Here is a 25,090-nt window from a genome sequence, read left to right as displayed (position 1 = left end):
GGGATAGGAAAACGCTGAAGAGGAGTTGAGAAGGCAGGGGAGACTGTGAGCACTGGTAAAACACAGCTCCTAGCATCTTTGGCTTCTGGCTGGGTATGTGCTTCATGTCCTGCAGTTCAGTTAATGGTGGGAATGGTCATTGGGTCTTTGAGAAGACTGAGTTGGCCACAGATACGTCCATTGTACTCCATGTACTTGTTGCCAGCTCCTCTGCTCTTACTGCCCCTCCTTTCTAGTGCTGCTTGTGCTTCATCTGCTCCAACACTGCTGACCCAGCTTTGAGTAGACTGTAATGTCATACTCTGTTCTACTTATGGTATGCCTGACTGTCATGAATAATGAAAAGCTAACAGATAAAAGCACTAATCACTCACCAGGTAGTGACCTGGTTTTTAACAAATGAGTTCTGCTTACAGAATCTTGGGGGAGATTATGTGGTTGGTGCTGCTTGAACAATGGAGGGGGAAGTAGGCCATACTTCACAAGAGACATTTGATGTTTATGATCCATCTACTCATGCAAAAACATGGCCTTTGTTTAACTCCAGATGACTGGTACAGTGCCAGGCAATGGAGATGTGAAAGGACAGGGAGACTGATGGAGCTGGGAGTCCGAATCTCCTTGGGTGGTATTGTGTATCTCTTGAGACTAAATTCTTTTTAGTCTGACAGCTCATCATACTAAAATCTCATGCTGCTTCTAAAATATAACATGTCCTATCTCTAGGATTCACACATATCTTTGCTTCATCTTAGAATAATATTAACTTGTCTAAGTCCTGTTAGTTCATAAAATGTAGTCACAGAAGCTGTAGCTTTCAGAGAAGCACATTTGACCCTTCAGTGAGGGAACATATGGTACCCGTGATCCTGTATGTTTTCCGTCCTACTCTGTATTGCGCTTGCATTCTAACTGCCTGCATCATATGTGTGCAAAGCCAGGAGCTTGGTGTATGACTGACAGTTCAGAGATTTTATTGTCTGAGTGGAATGATATGAGAGATGGGTTGAGCATGTCAGACAAGAGGAAGAGGAGGGGCAAAACCCAAGCCTGAGTGCTCAAGATTAGACAGACCCCTTTGACTGGTGTGTGTAAGAAGAAGGGTCTGGAACTTAAATGCTAGATTAGGGACTTCCCTGGTTAATAAGAAGGTTCAGAAAAGCTTTGAGAGATAATACTAGTACATGCTCTCATAAGTTTAACAATTTTTAATGCATGAAAAATATTTTTCAAAGAATTTTTTCTAATTCTGTGCCAAAATTTTTATAATATTCTTCATGGATTTAAAATAAGTTAACTGCTTATATTTTAGACTTTTTTTCTTTTAAAATTCTTTCAGGATACTTATTTAGAAACGTTTTGAAAAATTTTGAATGAATGCTGTTGAATATATTGAAAATATATCTTTACACTTTGTGGGGTTTCTTACAAACTATTTTAAATTATGACATTTTAAAAGTAGTTGACATTAGATAGCAAACTGTCTAGCGTATACTGGGAAATTCCTTCTTATTCTCAGCCTTGACTTTCTTTTCTCTAGTCTCTCCAGAGGCGGTTGGATTTTTGTCAGCAGTTGGGGTGTTTATTGTCTTGATGCTGCTCCTTTTTCTCTATATTAATAAGAAGTTCTGTTTTGAAAATGTTGGAGGGTTTCCAGATCTTGGTTCAGGATACAATACACGGACGAATTCACAAGATAAAATGTGTAAGTATCATCCCCACTTCTTTATCTGAATTGTTCCTTGTTTTAATAAGTGCTATGAGAAGGCCAACTTTGGTATGTGATAAACTTAACTTTTGAATCTCTACTTTGTAAGACTGAAATGTTTGTTAAATAATCATGTTCAGGTCTCCTGTTGCCTACAGATTGTTAAGCTACTACATAAAGGTAGTTTATTATTGCAAAAAACCAATGTTTTTACTTTTCATTTATAAGGCATGTTTTTGATCTTGTGCTAGGAATAGATACTGCATTAAGAGAAATAGCCTGGTCCATTGCGCACATGGTTCTAGGAGAGCTTTCCCAGAATCAAGCTCTGAAGGCACTCAGTCTTTGTTTTACACATCTTCTCATTCTCAGCGGAAGATGATTGTTGCTGGGAGGAGGTGTTTCCCACACTGTGCTGCTGTGCGCAGGAGCACACAGTGATTGTACTCTAGTGTTGCTAGGTCCTGGGGAGCTTGAGGACTGTAGTGCTGCCTTTCCCCATTTTTTAGAGAAGCTTTTAAACATGTTACTACAAGAGCTTTTTATTTGCTGTTTCAAACATTCTCTGATATAAATGATAGTGGGGGAAGCTGAGAATGGTAAACCAAGGTGTTGATTTAAGAGTTTGAAGAATGAGAGCAGAGGAGCCATGCTTTTCTATATTCAGATGCTGGAGAATGCTTTCCTCTTCTGATAACCTAAAGGATGGCATCCCCCTCATTTATAAAGATCTGGTAATTACCAAATTTTGTTTTGATTTCTGTGTTAGAAACTATGCTGCCTTATATGGTTCAGATCTGGTTGACTGTTTCTCATGTTCCACACCAGACCTGTGTGTTATTCATTTGTGTGAATGAGCTGCTTAAATATCAGTCTCTGCCTCTGTCTCTGTTGTCTGTCTCTCCCTTCTGCCCCTCCCTCCCTCCCTCCCTCCCTCCCTCCCTCCCTTCCTCCCTCCCTCCCTCCCTCCCTCAATTTCTTCTTCCTTCCAAGTCTCTTCCTCCCTCCCTCCTTCTCCCTAATCCCCTATTGGCTTTCTGTAATTCTCTGGTTCAGTTTTCCTAGATTTTCTTTTATGTCTTTACATTTCAAAAAGCTTTTGTTGATGTAGGTTATATCTGTTAATATATGTTTTTTATATTAATCATATAGTTACATATTAACTGTATATTATATAATAAAATACAATAGTTGCATACTAATTATATAATTATAATATATAATATAATTACTGTATTAGCTAGTAAGCCAAGAAAATTAACTTTTACCAACTTACTTTTCTTTTTGTTTTTCACACCAAAAGAAAAATTTGTAGAGAATGACACTGTCATATACATTTCCTATAGGTCCATTAGGATGGGCACAATAGGAGTCAGCTTAATTCTGGTGTCTGCTTTCCTATTAGGTCTGTCTCACCTGTGGGAAACCTCAGTTTGCATTTGTAAGCAAGGGAGAGTATGACATTAAACATCCCCTTGCTACCACTGCACTAGTAGTGTGGCCTCTAGATCTCAGAAACATCCTATTTTCTTTTTACTTGTTAAAGTAAAAGTGGGATTCTCTGTATAAAGCAAATAATATTAAATGTGTCCATGGCAGTGTCCCAGAAATGCCATTCAGCAGGTGCTGTCACCTGTTCTCCCCTGTTCTTACCACCTTGCAAAACCGTTTAGATATTTTCCTTTAAATACAGTTCCTAATTTAAATATTGGTAGTCTGTTAATAGGTTTATTCCCTTATGCTGACTCTTAGCAAATAAACTGAAGTACGTAATAAAAATCCTTTCTATACTTCTTCTTTCAGGTGTAGACTAAATACCCAATAGTATTTGAGGGAAAAATAATGTCTTGCTGCTGTTTGATAGATATGGAGTGGGAAAAGATGTCATTGCACTTAAACCAAGTGATCTGAGTTTTATTTTTCCGGAGGAGTCTTTACTTCAACGTATTTCTTGCAATGCATATTGCATTTACAGAAAGATTAGAAGACAGTGTGAAATACTTCTGTCACGCTAATGATAGCAACATTTAAGTAAATGTTAAATTCACATACCAAAGTAGTTGATATTTTGAGAAGAGGAAATTCCATTATTGCACCTTTTAGGCACAAGGAACTGGAAAATGGCATTTTTCAAAAGTTTTCAGCAGAATCTGCCTTCCGTGTCCTCCCTGGTGGACACAATCAGTAGTGCTGTAGAAGATTTGAGCACTGCAGTTGGGGAAGTCAGCTATGCCATAAGCGACTCAGTTGCCGGGCAGGTAGCAAGTATGATGCATGGCTTTTGCCCAGAGGAGGGAAGCTGCACAGCAGAAGAGGCTGCAGGGTCTTCTAAAGCCCAAAATGCAGTATTGCAGGATACCTCCAGAAATACTGCTTGTCAGAAAACACGGTCTGATTTAGATCACAAGGCAAAGCAAATAACCTGCCACAACACTTCAACTTCACAAAAACAAGAACAAGAAATAGATGAACAGGGGTTGTATATTCACGATGGGCAGTGGGCAGACTCAGAATACCAAGAAACTGGAGAGGCTGGTGGTGCTGCTTTGAAAGGCCTCATGAGTGATGGGGTATCAGCTGTCAAGCAGAAAATGAGGCCTGCACCCACTTGCCATGAACTGGAACAGACTGACAAATGTGAAATATCTGGAATAGGAATCTCTGGGAATGATAAAAGTCATTTAAACGAGGTAAGTTATCAAGAAGTGAAAGGGAGTCTGAGCACCAGTGGACGGAACATTCTCTCTGTGCAGAAGTGTGTGGTCACAGACAGCTCTAAAGCCAGAATGCATCGTGTGCCTATGGGAAGAGAACAAGAGAAATTGGGGAATGTCACTAAAAGTAAATATCCTAGTGATTTAGAGCACTCTGATCATTTCGAAAAGGCTAAAAAACATAATAAATGTGATGGATTAAAAGGGAATGAATGTTCAGGAGATGAGTGTTCTCCAGAAGATACCACGAGAAACCACAGATACAGGGCACAGAAATCCATTGTGAAGGAAGACACATGTTCAGCTCCATCAACAAATTGTAAAAACATGTTTCCCAGGAAAACCAAGGAAAAAATAAATCCAACAAAATACTACAAAGTGAAAGGAGACATGAAAGCAAAGAAAAACGAGGCTAATTCTTCTAAGAGAGGAACAGCAAAGAGTAAAGTTGGCAAATACTCTAAGATATTACCAGAAAAAGGTGAGGTCTCCTAATGTTGGTTTGAGTGATTAAATTTTCTCTTGATTTTTTTTTAACTAGAAAAGCATCTGAATTTCTCAACTTTTCTTTCCATGTCTATACATCTAATTTAAATTTTTCTTGGATTTTCTTACTAGGAGATATGTTTAGAGGCATTTAGATTTTTTCAGTCATTTTAGACACTTTGTGTTACTTTTTACCTCCAAGTATTACCTGTGATCCTTACAATAACTGAGCAATTTCCAGCAGTTCTAATGTTTCCTTTTCTTTTTTTGTGTTCTTGAAAGTAGAGTTTCACTATGCAGTTCCAGTTAGCCTGAAACTCATTATATAACACAGTCTGGCTTTGAGCTTCCACTTACTGAGATTACATCCTTCTTTCCATAATTTAATTACAATTTATTTTAATGCCAGAAATTCCATGCATACTTTAATTTGAATGAATTTGCTGTGATACTCACATATTTCAATTTTTTTAATCTTTTATAACTAAGACCTAAGTTGGTTATATAACATTGTTCTTCAAATCTACCCCAGTGAGAATCTATATAAAATACTATATGTTTTTCTTGAAACCAATAGCTCCTATATTGTTAAACAATGTGCTTCTGGCTATGTCTTTATTCATTTAGCTATACTATAAAATGTCATGAGAATGCTATAGTTCATGATGACTGTACACGAGAAATATGTTATTATGTATGAGTTCTTTCCATAGACTTAAGATTCTGAGTATTTATTGTGTTTAGCTACAATATTTGTGACAGTTTTCAAAACATCATTGCAGTGTATGCTGCTGATAATTGCTTCCAGTATTTCCTCCTCAATTCCTTATTGCTGATCCTATCAGAAACTCCCAAATACTGGCTTTTGCTTATAAAATATAAACCTGTAGTTTTATATAAACATTGATTCTCATAAGATATCAAAACATGAGTAGCTATGAATATCGTTGAAGACTTCAGTTCTGCTATATGACCCATCTGTAAGAGGGAGAGGTCTGCTGTGTATTAAACAGTGAATTTTTAGTGGCACAGGAGAAGCTGATCCCAGACTGATGGGCTAATTGAAACACAGTTTGTGGAGCCGTGTTCATTGTAGAGTCCATTCTCATAGCAGCTGTGATTCAGTGGGCTTCAGTGGGCTTGCTCAGTTCTGGCAGCCTTATTACTTATGAAGAAATAAAGTAACATATTATTTAGAAAATAACAATAGAGTGGCTTCCAGGAATAAACGCAGTTACAGTAGCACTGAAAGATTTTCTGTTTGCTTTGCTTCCTTTTTATTGAGGAGCACTCTGGTATCTGAAGAAACCAAAGCTCTCAAGTGTCCCAAAGGGGAGTCAAATACTGACCTTAATTAGTCCCTTGAAGAAGTTGCAAGTGTTTGGCCCATTGGTTAACATTTCATGTCGTTGTATTGTTGGATTCCTAGTATCAGTGTAGTAGGTTTTCACATGAGAGATTCAGGATTAAGAAAGAAAGAAGAGTTTCTCTGATTTTGTGTGTAAGGCATTCTGGAATAGAGGAAGTTTGGCTAAAGAGGGCTTGCATGGGGTGTGACCTCCATGAGGAACTCACAATGTGCCTGCTGCCTTTAGGCTGCACTCTAGTACTTCACAAGGCATTCACATTTTGAGCTGGGTGTCAGAAGGGTGTGGTCTGGTTATCATAGCATTGTCTAGCCAGATTCTTGATGATGGTGAAATTGGAGTATCTGCATTGCTGTAGATTGACCGCCAGCAACATATGGCTTTATACACTGTGAGTGTGACTGACAGATTCGAGACGTTGGGTGGTATCTGTTCAGACATGAGTAATGAACTCTTAACTGCTCTACTGCTTGTTAAAGAATACAAACTTTATACCACCTAAATTAGAAAACTTTTCCTAGTAATTTAACATTCTCTTTCTCCCTCCTTCTCTCTCTCTCTCTCTCCATATATATATATATATGTGTGTGTGTGTGTGTATACATATATATATACACTATATGTGTATAGACTGCATGTTGAAATATGTATAATATCTATCAAATAATAATATACTTGCAGCTTTTCTTCTTGTGATTGCAAGCTCACCCACTCATCTTAAAGGCTACACAGTCCTAGTGTCTGTTGAATGGGTGTGCCATCACTTGCCTAAGCAAGGCATAGTGATAAGCATGTTGGTTATATATCTTGTTTGCTTTTGCTAGCAACTTACTTAAAAATGCATATCTATATTCAGTTAATTTGAAATGTACTTGGCAAGTTCCTAGAAATGGAACTTTCAGAGACCACAGTTTGAGGTTGGACTTGTTTTCAATGTTTTGATGTTGCATTTGCTGTGGAAAACGTGTAGGGGTTACAATCCCAGAGTGTCTGTGTCTTCCCTTTTCTCTGTCTCCTTGTTAGTACAAAGCATTGATAGTTCTGAAAATATGGGCCAAATGAAAACCAGAAATTTGTCTTATAACATTGTTTTACTCCAATTCATTAGTAATGGCAGCATTTATAATTTCATTTGTATATAACAAGTACTTTACAAACTTGTACAATGTGGCAACTATGATTTCATTTGTACCTAAAAAGGTTATAAATCCCTGTGACTAAGATTATTTATATAATTAGAATATACAATGTGATATTTCCTATTAACACATAAAAATCTAATGATTTATCTACTTACATGAAAAATATATTTTCTAAAGCTGAAATTTTGGGATATTATATATATACATATACACTAATGTTACAGGGTACTTTAAATTCCGTTTAAGGGATAGTCAAGAATTTCAGCAATTTTAAGGATTGTTTCTAATTAGCTTCACCCTGTGTGTATGTGTGCACACACACATTTTCATTTGTGCTTGTGTTTGTGTGTATATGTGCATATATGTAATAAATAACACATTTTAATAAATTTGAAACATGTAAGTATATTAAAATTTTAATTTCTCTTACTGTTATTCAAATAGATAATTCTTACATGGACAGAGATGAGCCTGGTTCATCCTCTGAAAGTGAAGATGAAGCACTGGGTAAATATCACGAGGCCTTATCCAGAACACACAATTCCAGATGGCCATTGGTAGATTCTAGACAAAAGAGCTATGCCTGGGAAACAAGGCAGAAGTACAGCCCCCTGTCTGCAGAGTACGACGGGTACAGCACTGAGGCATCCATGGAGGACGGTAAGAACGCTATTATTTTAGATGATTTATACCTAAAATTCTAGGTATGTATGGTTGCACACTGACAGAGAGAGTGCAGAATTCTGTTTCTAAGTGCAGTCCAAATAAAAAGTTTGAGCTTGTGATCAGCTCCAAAATACCCCAAATGGAAAGACAAAGTGTTGGACTCAGTGTGATACTGGGATTCTCACTCACAGTCTCAGTGCTGATGCTGAATGAGAGGAGGGTGTGAGTGTGCTGTTCCTCAGGTGCAGGCTGTTGCTAACACTCGTTTCAGCAGCCAACAGGCTCCGACTCAGAGTATAGTCTCTGCCATCAGCCAGGTGCCTTAGTACACAGACAATGACATAGTGTTCTCTTACGTGCAGTGTACTTCTTGAGGGTGTGGCACTATTATACTGTGTTTTAAAAGCAATTTGATGGATTTCCAAGGGTTTCCATTACTTCAAGTATTTTACTACTAATGGTTTCACTTTATTTGTTTGCATGGACTTCAGAACAAAATTTCTGCAGAAGATACAAGTCCACTCATATGCTTTTACATCTCTCCATAACCTAAAGACAAAAGGTTTTGCCATTTATTAAAACTTATTTATTTTCACATTTGAACACATTATTTGTCTGATAAAATGGCTTCTCCTTAGTGTCAGACTGTCTTTATAACCAGAAGAGAGCAATCTTACAGGCATCAGTTCATTACAGATAAACACCCAGTTAGCTTTGATTTTATAGTTGAGATTTATCTTTTAGGGCCTCTTCTATTGATGATTTAAGTATTACTCCAATTTGTAAAAAGTCAAAGGAAAAAATGATTTATATTTGCATTTGGTTTCATGATAATTAAACATCTGTCTATCCATTTTTTATTTCTTAGTATACAGCTGTAACAATGAATTAACCAAATACTGCATTTTTACCAGATAGAAGGTTCATTATAGATATAAGGAAGAAATTAAAGAAATATTAGACATGGACTCCACTAAAAAACAATGTCTTTGTAGTAGTATACACAATATTTATGCCTACAGAGGTAACTAAATAATGTAAACCAATAAAGCCAGTCTGTAATTTATATGCACCTTTGGCACATTAACAATAGAGCAGCAGACGATTGGTTGTGAATCTGATCCTGGCTGACATTCTTGCCATATCTTGTCATCTATTAGCCATGAAAGCCTGAGAGGTATAATGTTTCATTGTGTCTAAAATGTGCATATTATTAACCTGGTTGAGTTGTTGTGCCTCTCAATTGATAGACAGTTACATGGACAGTCAGCATTGCCAAAGAGAAGTAATAAAAATAATGGTGGTAACATATGGCATGAGCCTTGAGCGAGCCTGAGCGCAAGTCTGTGACCCGGGATACTTCCATTCTTCAGATGGAATTTAGCATCTTTTCATTTCTTTTCTTCACTTGTCTTATACTTAATTACCCTTTATGATCCTTTTCTTTCAGACTGTCCAGTAGCCTCCTCCTAGTGAGGAGCAAGGCGTAGCTTTGGTGGCTCTTGTACTTGCCTTCATCTTAGCAACTGCTGTAAGTTTGGAGACAGGCAGTGATAGGACAGATGCACCCAAAAGATGTAAGAGACATATGGAGGAAATATTCCAGGGAGAAGAGTAGGCTTTGTCTCAAACACTGAGGTGTGTGTAGTATGAAGGGAATCAGAGGCACCAGGGAGGGAATCTGTCCAGTCCAGTAGCCCGAGAGAACTCACTGGAGGCTTTGCCTCGAGCAGGCATGAGTAGAAGGTTAATCACAGGAAGACTGTAGGAAAAAGCACTGAGACCTGTCTATAGAAAATGGGCAAACCTGAATAATATAGTGGCAGTAGGAATTTGGAGGACCAGAGTATAGAAAGGGGATTTAGAACCACAGTGTACTTTGAACATCAGGAAGAGAAGAAAATACCATGTTATTTTATCATGTGTGAGGGAGAATGTGAGGTCATTGCTGTGAATGCGGAATCCAGGGAGGGATCTACTTTTTGTTGGAAGTAGGGAGTAGGAATTGCAATTTCTGGTGTTTATACCTGTGACAAGATGTGATGTTTGAGCAACTGAGTGTGGTAATTGAGCTTGCAGTGATAAACAGATTTACATCAAGAGGCTTCCGGGATACATATGCTTAGAAATCACAAAAGTGAATTAAACTGATGAAGGAATACAGTGTGTACCGAGAAAACGTCAAATAAAGCGGCAGAGAAAAGACAGTAGAAGAGACCAAGAAGCTCCAGAGAAAGTGCATAGTCATCCACAGCAAGAGAATTCTAAGGAGAGGGGACACTCAACATGGTGAGGGTTCAAGCACACCCCCTTTCTAACAGAAGTTGCACTTTCAGTCGAAGCACAAACAGGTTAGAGCAATAAGTCAGAATGTGTGCTGCTAAGGGGAGGATGCATGGTGGAAAGAAAGCACCTGCTGCAGCTCTTGACTGCCTGTAGCTCTTCTTTGTTGAATGCATTGGGGAGGAGGGGTTTGTTCTAACTTACACTGCAGTGGTCAAGACACCCTTAGGACATGACTGGTCACATGGAATAGCTCTGCGGACATACCTTAGGAGTATTGCAGTCCATTTTTCTTAGGCACAAAGAAGGGATGAGTAATGGGCTGCTTTTGCTTGCAGCCCACTGCATGCTGCCATCACACAAATTTACAAAGTCTGGGTTTGACTAGTGTGGCTTGACGTAATAACCAAGGAGAATTGTAAGGAGAAAGGAAAACCTTTTAAAACATACATTTTTGTATGTGACATGGCATTACCTCATTCGTACTCCCAAGGAACTTATAACATCCATCTTAATTCAGTAGAGAAGTTTGTGGGCAGCCAATACTGAAGCAGATCTGCTATAGTATGTAGAGCAGGGAAGGATCCAAGTAGGGATACCGACAACACAACATTTTCTAGGAAAAAAAAACCATTAAAATCATTTATAAAATTCCTTTTGTTTCCAGATTTACTTCTTTCTATGTTCTTAAAGCTAGAAACATTTCCTAATCTATCTGCCTTAATTTTAGAAGAATCAGATTCAAATCCAGTTTTTGGATATCTGATTATTTAGTAATATGGACCAACACCTGGAGTTCTACTTAAGCTAATTAATTATATTTTTATATTGAGTAGCAGAATTCTACTTTTTAAAGAAAATTTATGACTTTTCATTCTTTTTTTATTAGGTATTTATTTCATTTACATTTCCAATGCTATCCCAAAAGTCCCCCACATGCTCCCCCACCCACCCACTCCCACTTCTTGGCCCTGGCGTTCCCCTGTACTGAGGCAGATAAAGTTTGCACGACCAATGGGCCTCTCTTTCCACAGATGGCTGACTAGGCCATCTTCTGATACATATGCAGCTAGAGACACGAGCTCTGGGGAGTACTGGTTAGTTCATATTGTTGTTCCTTTTATAGGGTTGCAGATCCCTTTAGCTCCTTGGGTACTTCCTCTAGCTCCTCCATTGGGGGCCCTATGATCCATCCAATAGCTGACTGTGAGCATCCACTTCTGTGTTTGCTAGGCCCCGGCATAGTCTCACAAGAGAGAGCTATATCTGGGTCCTTTCAGCAAAATCTTGCTAGTGTATGCAGTGGTGTCAGCGTTTGGAAGCTGATTATGGGATGGATCCATTGAGATTAGTAATCTATACCCATACATTATAAAAAGTGTTCTTATTAAGCTTACATATTATCTTGGGGAACAGATTAATCTAAAATCCTGTGAAAGACAGTTCCCAGCCTGAGTGTGTTAGGTACATAAACACAGATACAGGTCTGTCATTCTTTTTCCTTTATATTGTACATCAAGAGCTTCATGCAGTTAAATTTAATGTCTTAAAACTAGGACCACTAAAGCATAGTGTTTTGTTCCTCCTCAAAGTTTATTTTGGAGGTTGTTAAGTTGGCTCAGTGGTTAAAGGTACCCGCTGCCCTTAGTTTAACGCCAGGACCCTCACAGTAGAGAGAACCGATTCTTGCCACTTATTCTCTGACTACCACAGGAATACTGTGGCACATGTACCCCACCACCACACACAATAAATATATAAAAACATATTAATTTTATAAGGCTCATGTTTGAAGTAATTTAAAACTTAAAAGAAATAAACTCATTTTTTGCATGCATTTGAAGTTTCAAATTTTTTTTAGTCTATAATTTTTGTGAAGATAAGTAAAATAAATATATATCTGTGTTTTCTAGAACTCTTTTTTGGGGGGGAGGTTTGAGACAGGGTTTCTCTGTGAAGCCCTGGCTGTCCTGGAACTCACTTTGTAGACAAGGCTGGCCTCGAACTCAGAAATCCACCTGCTTCTGCCTCCCAAGTGCTAGGATTAAAGGCATGTACCACCACGCCCGGCTTCTAGAACTCTTTAAACTAAAATATGTTTAAAGGGCTAAGAATGTAGCTCAATGTCCTGTTAGTACTCAGAAATGTCCTCACCAAAGTAAATAAATTAAATAGTTAAATAAACTCATGAAACTGAAGAAGAACGAAGACCAAAGTGTGGACACTTTGCTCCTTCTTAGAATTGGAAACAATCACCCATGGAAGGAGTTACAGAGACAAAGTTTGGAGCTGAGACAAAAGGATGGACCATCTAGAGACTGCCATATCCAGGGATCCATCCCATAATTAGCCTCCAAACGATGACACCATTGCATACACTAGCAAGCCTCTGTTGCAAGGACCGTGATATAGCTGTCTCTTGTGAGACTATGCCGGGGCCTAGCAAACACAGAAGTGGATGCTCACAGTCAACTATTGGATGAATCACAGGGCCCCCAATGGAGGAGCTAGAGAAAGTATCCAAGGAGCTAAAGAGATCTGCAACCGTATCGGTGGAACAACATTATGAACTAACCAGTACCCCAGAGCTCTTGACTCTAGCTGCATATGTATCAAAAGATGGCCTAGTCGGCCATCACTGGAAAGAGAGGCCCATTGGTCAGGCAAACTTTATATGCCCCAGTACAGGGGAACGCCAGGGCCAAAAAATGGGAATGGGTGGGTAGGGGAGTGGGGGGGGGGAGGGTGTGGGGGACTTTTGGGATAGCATTGGAAATGTAATTGAGGAAAATACGTAATGATAATAAAAAAATTAAATAAATTTAGAACTTAGAATACTTAAAGGGACATTTATTACAATATTTATTTAGATTTCTTATAAACATTTTACTTCAGGCTTTTGTTCAGGAATATTTGTCTTCTGAAAAATTATATATATATAAAGATTTTGGGGTTTTTTGTTGTTGTTGTTGTTAAAGATTATGACCAATTTAGCCAGACATGATGGCATACACATTTAACCCCAGGATGCAGAGGCAGGCAAGTCTCCAAGTTTGAGGCCAGCCTGGTCTACAGAACAAGTTCCAAGACAGCCAGAGCTACAGAGAGAAATCCTGTCTTGAAAAACTGAAAGGGCTGGGGAGATGGCTCAGTGGTTTAGAGCACTGACTGCTCTTCCAGAGGTCCTGAGTTCAATTCCCAGCAACCACATGGTGGCTCACAACCATCTGTAATGGTATCTGATGCCCTCCTCTGATGTTCATGAAAACAGCTACTCTGTACTCATATACATAAAATAAATAAATCTTAAAAAAAAAAGAAAAGAAAAACAGGAAAAACAAAAATGACCAATTTAAAGTCTTTGATATTTTTTAAAAAGTTTTTGAAATTGTTACTGTTTTGGAGATCTTTTTTTTTTTGTAATGAGAATGATTGTTTCCAACAGTGCAGAATTCTCTGTGTACACCACATATGTGCAGTGTCTTTGGAAGCTAGAAGGTATCAAATCCGTGGAACTGGAGTTTCAGATGACAGAGCTCTCACAGGATGCTGGGACTTGAACTCAGGTCCTCTTGCAGAGGAGCGTTTGCTCTTAACCACCAAGCTCTCTCCAGCCTTTCAGTTTTCACATGTGCAGTTCAGCTCATTAAAGATTGTTCACACTGTCACACAGCATCATCTCTGCCTCTCTAGGACCATTTCACCATCAGAAAGTGAAACTGCACCATTAAAACATAGCTCTCCATCCTCCCATTCTTGGCCCTGACAGCTAACCTGCATTACACTCTCTGTGTGTTTGAATTTGAGTGCTATAGGTACTTCTAGCGTTTTTCACACAGGATAGTGTCTTTCTGGTTTAACCATGTTGTAGCATATATCAAAATTTCATTTCTCCTCCCTCCAATTTGGGTATTGTAGTAAGAAATACATGGCATAAACTTTATTTTCCTAAGCATTTTTGAGGTTCAGTCAGTTTGGTGGTTAAGTTCACACTGTTCTCGTTAGCATTCCTCCCCATAACTCCTCTCTGTGACATTTCACCTGCTGCTCCACTGCCCCTCCCCTTGTTTCCTACTGTCTGCCCCAGGTGTCTCACACAGGTAGAAATAAACCCTGTTTCACCTTTAATGACTAGCTTATTCTTGCAGAATTTTCTTCTAGCTCAGTAATATTCTATTGGATGTATGTGCCACATTTTGCTTATCCATTCATCTGTGGGTAGATACTTCAGTTGCTTTTACATTTAGTGGTTATGACTAACACTACTATGAATATAAGAATATAAATATCTAGTAGAGAGACCTTGCATTTCATTGTTTTTGAGTATACCCAAAAGGGAAATTGGTAGATAGTATAGTAATTATGTTTTTTTAAAAATATTTTTGAGGAACTACTGTGCTGTTTTCTATGGTGGCTTAACCATTTTACATTCCCTCCACCAATGTGCAAAAGGTTCCAGTTTCTCTACAACCTCATCAGTACTTTTCATTTTGCTTGTATGGTAATAGCTGTCCTGGTGGATGTTAGGTGGTATGTCATAAGAGGTTTGATTTGAATTTTCCTAAAAGTGAGAGTTTGAACATCTTTCCTTATGCCTGTTAGTTACTCACATATCCTCTTTGGAGATATGTCTATTCATGTTCTTTACCCTTTTAACTAGTTTACTAGGTTATCTCTCTATATTCTGGGTATTGAGTTCACAATAAAAATGAGCAAATATCTTCTCTCATCCAGTAGGTTACATGTCTACTTTGGCATCTTTTGAGCTTGATGATGTCTGGTGTGTCCCTTCTTTCCCTTCTGTTGCTGTTGCCTTTGCTGTAGTGTCTAAGAGATATGCCAAATCCAGAGTTATGAACCTTTACCTCCCTTTTTGTCTAAGAATTTAATAGTTTTAGTTCTTATGTTTAGGACATAACCTATTTTCAGTTAGTTTTTGCATATGATATTACATGATATGCACAAAAATATATGGTTTTCTAGCACTATCTGTCGAAAACACTCATTTTTCCATTGAATAATATTTGTACACTTCTTTAAAATTATTTGATCATGTATATGAGGGCTGATTTCTGAACCTGCCATCTTATCCCGTCACTGTGTGTGGTTGTCTTTATTCCAGCACCATGCTGTTTGCTTCCTGTAGCTTCAAAGTATGTTTTCAAGCCAGGAAGCAGGAGCCCTTCAGTTTTGCTTTAATTTTTTAGAAGTGAGGATCATTTGGGATTCTGTGTGAAGTTCAGGATATACATACATACATGTACGTATGTGTATGTATTGTGTGTGTATGTATGTATGAAATCCATCATTTGCAGTTTATAGAAATGGTATTATCTTTGGATTGCCTTGGGTTTTATTAACATCCTACCAATATTAAATCTTCTAAATATGGCATATCTTTTCATTTATTTATGTCTTTAATTTCATTTGGGAAATTTTTGTAGTTTTTACTGTAGGATTTTTTTACTTCCTTAAATTAATTCCTGAATATTAAAAACTTTGTATTATTAAAATCTTCCTTGTTGTATTGCAAATAGAATTGTTTTCTTAATTTCCTTTCCTAGTTGCTCATCATTAGTGTATAGTGTTGCAATTTTTTGAGTGTTGGTCTTGTACTCTGTTTTATTACTAAAATTATTCATTGTAATAATATTTTCTAACATGTGGAACCTTCAAGGTTTTCACATAGACTGTAAGGCTATTTGTGAACAAAACATTTTACCTTTCCTCTGTTCCTAACTTGTTAAAACACTAGTATTTCATTTCAGGCTGAGTAGGTGTGGCAGGAGGTGGGTGTCCTTGCCTTCTTTAAACTCTAAGCTTTGGTCTCTATCACTAAATGCTGTATTTGATATGGGCTTTTCCTGCTTGACCCTATTATTTTGAGATAATTTTTACACTTCTTGGTTTGTTGAGTTTTGTTTTGGTTTTTATGGTTTCTTTAATCATGAAAAAGTGCTGATTATCATGGAGATTTGAACTCACTACTTATGTAAGCACATTTTGTATCAAATGCTTTTTCTAACCAATTGAGAAGATCTATTTTGAGATGTATTTATGTTATCTTTTTCATTGCTGTGATAAAATATCCATAAAAATGACTTTAAAAAGGGAAGATTTATTTGGGTCTATGATTACAGAATATCTGTCATCACTTGGCTCTATCTCTGGGTTTGTCTTGGGGCAGAGCAACATGGGGGAGAAGGCATGGTCTCATCTCAACTTTGATGACAATATATACCTTTCCAAGCACACCCCAGTGACTCACTTGTAGCATCAACCCCAGTGATAGCCTCAAGTTATAAATTGACAGATGTGCTAATCAACTGGTGAGGTTAGAACACTCATGAACCAATTACTTTCCCAAAAGTCCCCTATACAATGCCCCGCCCGGTTATACATGCACCCTCCACAAACCACAGCTGAAGTTTTCCTTCATTCTGCTACTATGGTTTATTATACTGATGAAACTATCTTTGCATTCCAAGGACTGAGTTATTAAATTATTTTAATACATTGCTGGATTCTATTGGCTGGTTTTTCATTGAGTATTTTGCACCAGTAATCACAGAGTCTACAGGGTTGTAGTATATGTGTCCTTTTCTGGCTTTGAGACCAAAATAATGGTTATATAAAAGAATGATGGAAAAAAAAAATGATGGACTGTTTTTACCTCTTCAGTTTTCTGCAAATTTTGTATGCACACTTGTGGAAGTCAGAAGAGGATCTCAGGTGTCCTTAACTGAATGGCAAGCCATCCTGTAGTTAGCAAGCTCAAGCAAACCTGTCTCTGCCCATGAAGCACTGGGGTTACAGGTGCATTTGTTGGCACACAGACTTTTATGTGCATCATGGAGATTTGAACTCACTACTTATGTAAGCACATTAAGTGCTCTTACCAAGGAATTTCTGCAACTCCACTTAAATATATGTCATCATGAATATATGTCATCATGGTCTCCTTATCCTCATCCTCCTACTCCCCCTCCTCTTTCTTTCCCTTTTTCTTCCTCTTCCTCCTTCTTACCCCGTTTTTGTTTCTCTTCTCTTCTCTTCTCTTCTCTTCTCTTCTCTTCTCTTCTCTTCTCTTCTCTTCTCTTCTCTTCTCTTCTCTTCCCTTCCCTTCCCTTCCCTTCTCTCTGTCTCTCTCTGTCTCTCTCTGTCTCTCTCTGTCTCTCTCTGTCTCTCTCTGTCTCTCTCTCTCTCTCTCTCTCTCTCTCTCTCTCTCTCTCCTTCCTCCCTCCCCACCCCTGAGCGTGTGTGTGTGTGTGTGTGTGTGTTTTGAATGTAGTTAATTGGGACTTCATTTATTTCAGGTCCTCCTTACTTTCATGCTAACACATTTCAGTTTTATAAATCCAGTGCACTTGAGAAGAAGGCATATTTTCCTTGTTCTCACTTGTTTCTATTTTCCCTCTTTCAAATTAAATTAAATGAAATTTGAAACCACACTAATACTACCAACATTTTTGAAAGAATTTTTATCTGTTAAGGCTTTGAAAAACACTTCCTTTGATCATTTGTCTGTCTCTGGGATAACAATAAGTTTGCATTGATAAACAGGGAGGGTGAAGGAGATTGATCAATGCTCGTGTCAACAGATCACACTGAACACCATTCATAAATATTTACAGTCAGTACATGTTAATCACAAATAAAATGTTTTGAATTTTAATTTTGTTTTATTTAGTGTGTGTGATTATGTGTCTGAGTATGTGTGTTTATGCCACGGTATATGAAGGTTAGAGGGCAACGTTTAGGAGTAAGTTTAATCCTGCTGTGGTTCCAAGTAAGTTTCTAAGGCTAAGCACTTTGACCTGCTAGGCCACCTCACTAACCTGTAAATGAAATATTTTTTAAAATACCAATAAAGATATATCCAGTTGGAAGGTGAATAAAAAGACATAGCATATATTTACTCAAATAGTTCATTTATGAAAATATTACATTTTAAAAATAATTTTTGTATCACACATAAAAATCACATTAACATGAATAAGAAAATGTTCAAATGAAATGCAGATTCTCATCTTCCAGTGTTATGGTTGAAGTAGTATTTGGAGTCAGGGTCACTAACTGCCTGGCTGCCTGGAGGTAGCATTTGGATTTAGAATGTGGAAGTCCACGTTGAGGTTGCTTGTGGAGGTGCCTGTTTTAAAATTCTGTTTAAGGTAGAACATTTTCTACATGACTTTAAAACTTCTAAGTCTTTAGGAAATTCTGTCTTCATTGATTATACTATTTTTTGAAAATTTTATAGTACATTTATTTGCTCTTGAGAAACATTTTAAATGTAATTATAGTTAATACTTGAATTATATAATACAAAGAAAATTACCCAATTTGTCTTAAAATTACTTGATTTATAGTCATTGGCTCGGGTCCTCATTAATGCTGATAAATACTCTACCACGGATCCATCAGTTCTTATTTGCTAACATCATAAACACATTTCAAGATTTGAGGAGATTGTCTTAGCATTTTCATTGCTGTGAGAGACACCATGACCAAGGCAACTCTTAAAAGCACAGCATTTAATTGGGACTGGCTTACAGGTTCAGAGGTTCAATCAATCCATTATCATCAAGGCAAGAACATGGCAGCATCCAGGCAGGCATGGTACAGGAGGAGCTGAGAGGTCTACATCTTCATCTGCAGGCCTCTAAGAGAAGACTGGCTTCCAGGCAGCTAGGACAAGAGTCTTAAAGCCCATGACCATGGTGACACACCTACTCCAACAAGGCCACATATCCTAATAGTGCCACTCCCTGGCCCAAGCATATAGAAACCATCACACTCACCTTTTTCAAGTGAACAGTTTGGGACATATTCTAGGTGGATGACAGGACTCAAGTGTGTGGTGGACCATTAAAGTACTTTATTTTACAGTCCATTTCCACATTCTCAGGAATAAACAATTCCAGCCAATGCTAGATACTAAGCAGTCTATTCCCCAGTGTCTCCTTTGTTTTAGAACTCACTGATAACTCTCACCTAAATACATTAGCATTTATTTATTATTTACTAACATTTATTTAGTGTCATGCTCATTTGCTCTTTTGTTGTATATTCTTGCTACTATCCATCCGTATTCTAGGATTGTTTGCCTATTGACAAGTTTGTCTGCATCAACAACTGTTATCTTTGACTTATCCCTATCAAATTTGAGCACTTCATGGGCTGGAGAGATGGTTCAGTGGTCAAAACCACTGCCTGCTTTTGCAGAGGTCCTGAGTTCAATTCCCGACAACCATATGGTGGCTCACAACCATCTGTAATGGGATCTAAGGCTCTCTTCTGGCACACAGGTGTACATGCAGGTGGAGTAGTGATATACATAAAATAAAATAAATAAATCTTTTTAAAAATTGAGTACTTCATTACTTCACTTTGCTTTAACAGAAAAAACAATGTGTTCTTATTAAATACGTGTGTGTGTGTGTGTGTGTGTGTGTATTGTGTATGTGTGTTTGTATGTGTGTATTGCATTTTCCTTCAGGAGCCCAAGAATGATTTTAGATCTATCTAGTGTTGGTGTATTTTTTTTTTAGCTATTTTATTGGATTCTTATCTACCATCCTTCCAACCTTTATTCCACTCCAACCCCTTCCAACCCTGCTGTACTAGGTAGTAGAGAAAGATTAGCAGGGAAAGCTGGCATAGACCTCTTTAGACTACTTCTTGTTGATAGGGAACATTGAGTTCCTTGGAACAAGTCCTATCTTCATTGCCAGGCTATTCTAGTAGCAGGGGGAGCAGCAGGTGCTTCAGACCCTCTCAGGGCTCTCTCATATATACTATACCTGTGGTTCTAGGGAAGGGGTGTATGAACTCCACTGGGCAGACAAAACTGGAAGCATTAGGCTGTGAATGTAGCCTAAGATGGAGGCCCAAGCTCTGGTGAGAAAAGAGGAAAACTGAGGTCGAAGAGGCAGGGGTTCCCAAATTCCCAGGCCTGTGGGGGTGGGGAGTTGGAGGGTGTGGGGGGAATCTCTGGCTTAGCTCAGGGTTGGGTGTCTGGGAACCCAGAGGGGTGGGCCTTCTGTGGGAGACTTAGGCAGTGTGGCTCTGTATGACTAAAGCTTTCCCCCACAGCAGTTCTTGATGAGGCAGTCCTTGCTTGTACATACTGTTTATTCGTTGTTCATCGTGGAAAATGGGTGCATATGACTTACTCAGGGCTGACCAGAGATTAAATACCTTTTACAGGAAGGAATGTTCAGAAAGAGAAGCTTATTGGTTAAACCCTCTGTTCCGGCCCATCTAGATACCTCATTGCCATGGAGAACTCTGTGCTATGTGACTAGCTGTCATGATCCTCATATGGGGGGCTGTCCTTATGTGCTCCAGGACAGAAACTGGGTCAGGAGCAGATGAAATGCCTATTGCTCTCAGATATGAGAATAACGGGGTTTTTTAATCAGTTCAACCTTCCCAGTTTTTTGTCTGGTGACACAGTTCCACTTGTCCCACATATACCCTCTACAGAGTCCCCAGAATTAAAGTATATGCAGCTGGCAAAAACCTTGCCCCTGCGAATGCATGAAGCCAATCAGAATCACCTGGTGTGAAGCAGCTGCTTATCCCACACCTGAGATTAAACAAAAGCGTGTTCACATAACAACTAGTGTTTTGAAGAAGTTTAAATTCTCACAGTGTCAAATAGCTAACACTAATTTCAGAGCCTAAGCTGCTGCTAGTTTCATGAAGAATCTCACGGCTGTGCTCCTGTTGCCACCCATGTCCATGAAGCAAGGCAAGGAGCTGGGACCTTAGCTTACCATCCTAGGTGGGCATTCAAAACTCTGCAGGGCGGAGGGATGTTTTTGAGGCTCCTTCTAGAGGAACGTGCACAGTAGAGGCCTGGAAGTATGGACTGCTAGCTACAGATTGAGAGGTGCTATCTTGTTCTAAAAAGTTTGGTAACTGGAGAACCTGAAATGACACTGAACCTTCACTCACAAGAATTTCATGTACTTGTAAAGAAACCACCACAGATAGCAACAAAAGCTACTACAGCCAACCTGACTAGAATATTACTTCATAATTAATAAGGACCAATGTGAAGTTCTGTAGTGATTGACAAAAGGCTATGTAAGCCAAGAATTCCTAAGATCACCCTTGCTAACCTAAGAGAAATGAATATGCATGCTAGCAATGAAGAGCATGTGTCTGTCTATCAAGGACAGTGGTTCTCAACCTGTGTGCCACAACTGCTTTGGATTTGAACGACTCTTTCACAGGAGTGACCTATATCGGAAAATACAGATATTTACATTATGATTCATAACAGCAGCAAAATTTCAGATGTGAGGTAGCCACAGAGATAATTTTACGATTGGGAGTCACCACAACATGAAGAACTATATTAAAGGGTTGCAGCAATAAGAAGGTTGAGAACTAGTGATGTAGAGACATAGACATATAGCATAAATATTATCATGCTTTTTCAGCTTATAGACACAAATAGGATCATGTTAATGTTGATTCTCAGATTAAAAGTATAACTATTTAAATTTTTAACTAAATTAATAACTAAATAACTAGTACTAATTACTAATTATTAATTAGTAATAAAGTTATTGAATTATTATTAATAATTAATAACTAAATTAAATTTTAGATATGTATGGGTACAGTGTAATAGTTTGATACATGTGTATAGTGTTTGTGTTGGTTTGAAACATCTCCTCTGAAGTCTCAGGCATTTGAACTCTTGGTCCAAGGTTGGTGCTGCTGTATGGGGAGAGTTAGGGTGTGTGGCCTTGTTCTGAAGATGAGCTTGAGAGTTTAAAACACCATTCTGATTTCATGCACTCTACTCCATGCTTTAGTTCAAGACATGAGCCCTCAGTTTCCTGCTCCTGCTGAAATGCTGTGCCTTGCTGTCATGTCTCCCTAATATAATGGACTTTTATCCTTTGGAATGGATTTCTAAGTAAACTCCTTTTGTAAGTTGCCTTGTTCATGGTATTTTATTACAGAATAGAAAAGTAAGTATTAGAGTGATCAAGCCAAGCTAATTGAAATTTCCATCTCAAAGATTTTAAAGACTTTTGTTAACGTGTGAAATAGGGCATTTTGGACTATTTGTACCATAATGTGTTGATATGATACGTGGACACAGTATGTATTGATCAAATGGGAGTAGTTAGCAATCTTATTTTCCTGTTGTTTTAAGTTTGGAGACTTTGACTTTGATCTGTTTTCTGTACTAACTGAAAAAAAAAATAGAGTCAGTTATTGTGAACGTAGTCCCTGATAGTGCCAGGGAACATAGTCATTACCCATTTTCTCATTGTATTTGGGTACCAGTCTCCAGGTAATCCTGATGGTGTTGATAGACTCTAGTCTGCTTTCCAGTCCTGTCAGTATCAAGAATTCTAGGAATACCAGTCTGTCCTTCCAATCAGAACAGACTATCACTCTTTGTGTGTCTTCTGCATGTCTTCTGTTCCTGCTTGTTCTCTGTCTGGTTCAGCCAACCATGATGTGTTGTCAGCTCCCTTCTGAACTGTACTGATCGGCATTTATTGCTGTGGCACAACACTTATTTCTACAGGAGAAAGGACGAGTTGTGGATTTGGGGACACCTTTCAGAGTATTGATCTCTGAAGTCTTAACAGTTCAAGGGCATGCTCTTTCAGTTCATGTGCAGCATGTTTTCTTCTGAGGAGGAGATACCTTGCCAGCAGAGCTTCTGGGATAGATTGGCACAGGGAGGGCTTCCTATGCATGGAGGCTACCACTTTTCTCTGCTGTCACATCTATGCCCTGGAATGCCTTCCGTCTGTTGTGAAAGTAAACATCTCGTACACTTTTAGAAATGTGTCACTCACTTTGCCCTTTAACTTGCCAGACACTCTCAGATATCTTTGCTTACAGTGCTTTTGCTGGGTCCTTCTCACCCTGCCATACAGCAGTGGACACAAGTCTGACCAGTTCAGGATGGAGAAGAGGGAGCTGGCAGCTGGGAGGTAGGAAGTAGAGTGACAGGCACTGTGCAGTTAGTTGCATGTGGGAGAGGGATCTGAGCTGTGCTTGAACCTTGCCTTAACTCCGGCTGTGCTTGAGTCACCATGGAAAGTTGTAAGCATCTCCCTCTTCTTTTTCTTAACACAGGTGAGGACTAGAGCCCCTGTGCACAGTTGTGCTGGTCTATATTTAGCAGTCTGCTTGGCAGGAAAGGCTTCTAATCCTAGCACTGTAACCTGTGCTGGTTTAGTGTGGAGCCAGCTCTCGGTTACTCATTTTGAAGGCCAGATCAGGCAGTTTTATGTAAGGCTCACCCAAGTTCTCATGTTCTGAGGTGCTTGCTGTCTTCTGAAGAGAATGTTCAAAGTTTCATTTCATTTTTATAACTTCTGACATAATGAATGAAATTAGGTGCACAAAATCAAGTTGGTATGTAAGTGATAGGGAAAGTATGTGCTTAGAATGTAGAAGACACTACAAAATAAGGGAAAAGAACCTTTTCTGAGTGTAGTGGTACACATCTCTAAGCCACCATCCAAGCCTGAGGCCAAGGGTCAAGGCCAGAGTGAGCTATAGAGTGAACAAATCTCTGTCTAACATAATTAAATAGACTAGGCATGTAATTTATAATCCAAGATTTCATTTAGTTTTCAATAGTTTAGGCTATTTGATGGGTCTTCAGACAGTGGGAAAATATGTTTTAGGAAGCAAGAAAGGAAGGAAGGCGGGCAGGCCTATCACACCTAAAGAGTGACATCCATGATTGTTCTCTAGTCTCTGTCTGCACATACACACACACTTACACATTCATACACATAAACATAGAATCACACATACAGACTGTGTGAAAATTTCAAGAACAGTAAATCATCTTAAGAAAGGAAGTATAGATCTGGGTGGTGGTTCACACCTTTAATCCCAGCACTTGGGAGGCAAAGGCAGGCAGATCTGAATTCTAGGCCAGCCTGGTCTATAGAGTGAGTTTCAGGATAGCTCAGGCTATACAGAAAAACCCTGTCATTAAAAAAAAAAAAAAAAAGAGGGAGGAGGGTGGAGAGGGAGGAAGGTGGAGAGGAAGAAGAGGGAGGGAAGGAAGGAAGGGAGAGAAGAAGGGGAGAGGAAAGAACAGAACACATTAAGTGCAGTTGAACATGTTGGAGTTATTGGCTCATGAGCCTGACTTCTGGACCAGTTTCCTTCTCCTTACTGATGTGACTTTAAATGTCTCTGTCAGTTTTTCTAACTTTACTTGGTGATTGAATTGCTATAAGTTTGTTTTCCTCCTATTTTCTTAAAGAACACTTACTAAACACTTTTATCAAACAGTGATTTTTATATGCTTCTAGTTCAGTAAAGGTCTCAGTTGCTGAAATATCTTTTCTCTATTATGTCATTTGAATATTTAAGTTTTCTTTTTCCTCAAAAGCCTGAGGGAGTCGTTTTTGTGACCCTGAGATTATTTTTGTCTGTATAAAATGGCCTTCATGTCTTCACTGAATCTCCCAAAGGCCTGCCAAGTGAATCTTTTTCATTACATCAGATACTGTTGAAACCTCTATTGCATTAATTCCTTCATAAATATTATTACTGCATCTTCATGTTAATGGACTGTCATGGTTGAGGATGTACCTGTAATCATTGAGAATTTGGTGTGTCCATAGTGCTGAGTAGATCTGACACAAAAATTTCATGATTGAGTAGTTTGGTCATGTGAGCAGTGATGTTGGTTGTATCTAGAGTGTTTCTTTA

General features: G+C 38.5%; 1 protein-coding gene across 12 annotated transcripts in view; it reads left to right on the top strand.

Moving 5' to 3' along the window:
* Syt14 (synaptotagmin XIV) overlaps nucleotides 1–25,090 on the top strand; it is a 153,219-nt gene that overhangs the window by 47,449 nt on the left and 80,680 nt on the right. For 5 of the 12 annotated variants that reach the window (XM_030255032.1, XM_030255030.1, NM_181546.3 and 2 more), the window contains 2 exons: nucleotides 1,541–1,705; nucleotides 7,862–8,077. The exons of 2 other annotated variants lie outside the window; for them this stretch is intronic. Coding sequence is in view for 8 of the 10 variants with exons in the window: in NM_181546.3 (NP_853524.1) it covers nucleotides 1,541–1,705; nucleotides 7,862–8,077 (381 nt within the window). In the remaining 2 variants the exon portion in view is untranslated. Of the gene's footprint in view, nucleotides 1–1,540; nucleotides 1,706–3,511; nucleotides 4,904–7,861; nucleotides 8,078–22,200; nucleotides 22,316–25,090 lie in introns of those variants that run through there. 5 more of the 12 variants (XR_003956138.1, XM_006497256.2, XM_006497255.2 and 2 more) reach the window with 2 other exon arrangements.

Source organism: Mus musculus, chromosome 1 (genome assembly GCF_000001635.26).
Source record: "Mus musculus strain C57BL/6J chromosome 1, GRCm38.p6 C57BL/6J".
Taxonomy (NCBI): Eukaryota; Metazoa; Chordata; class Mammalia; order Rodentia; family Muridae; genus Mus; species Mus musculus.
Note: the sequence above shows the minus strand (reverse complement) of the source record. Positions and strands in the feature narration are given on the sequence as shown.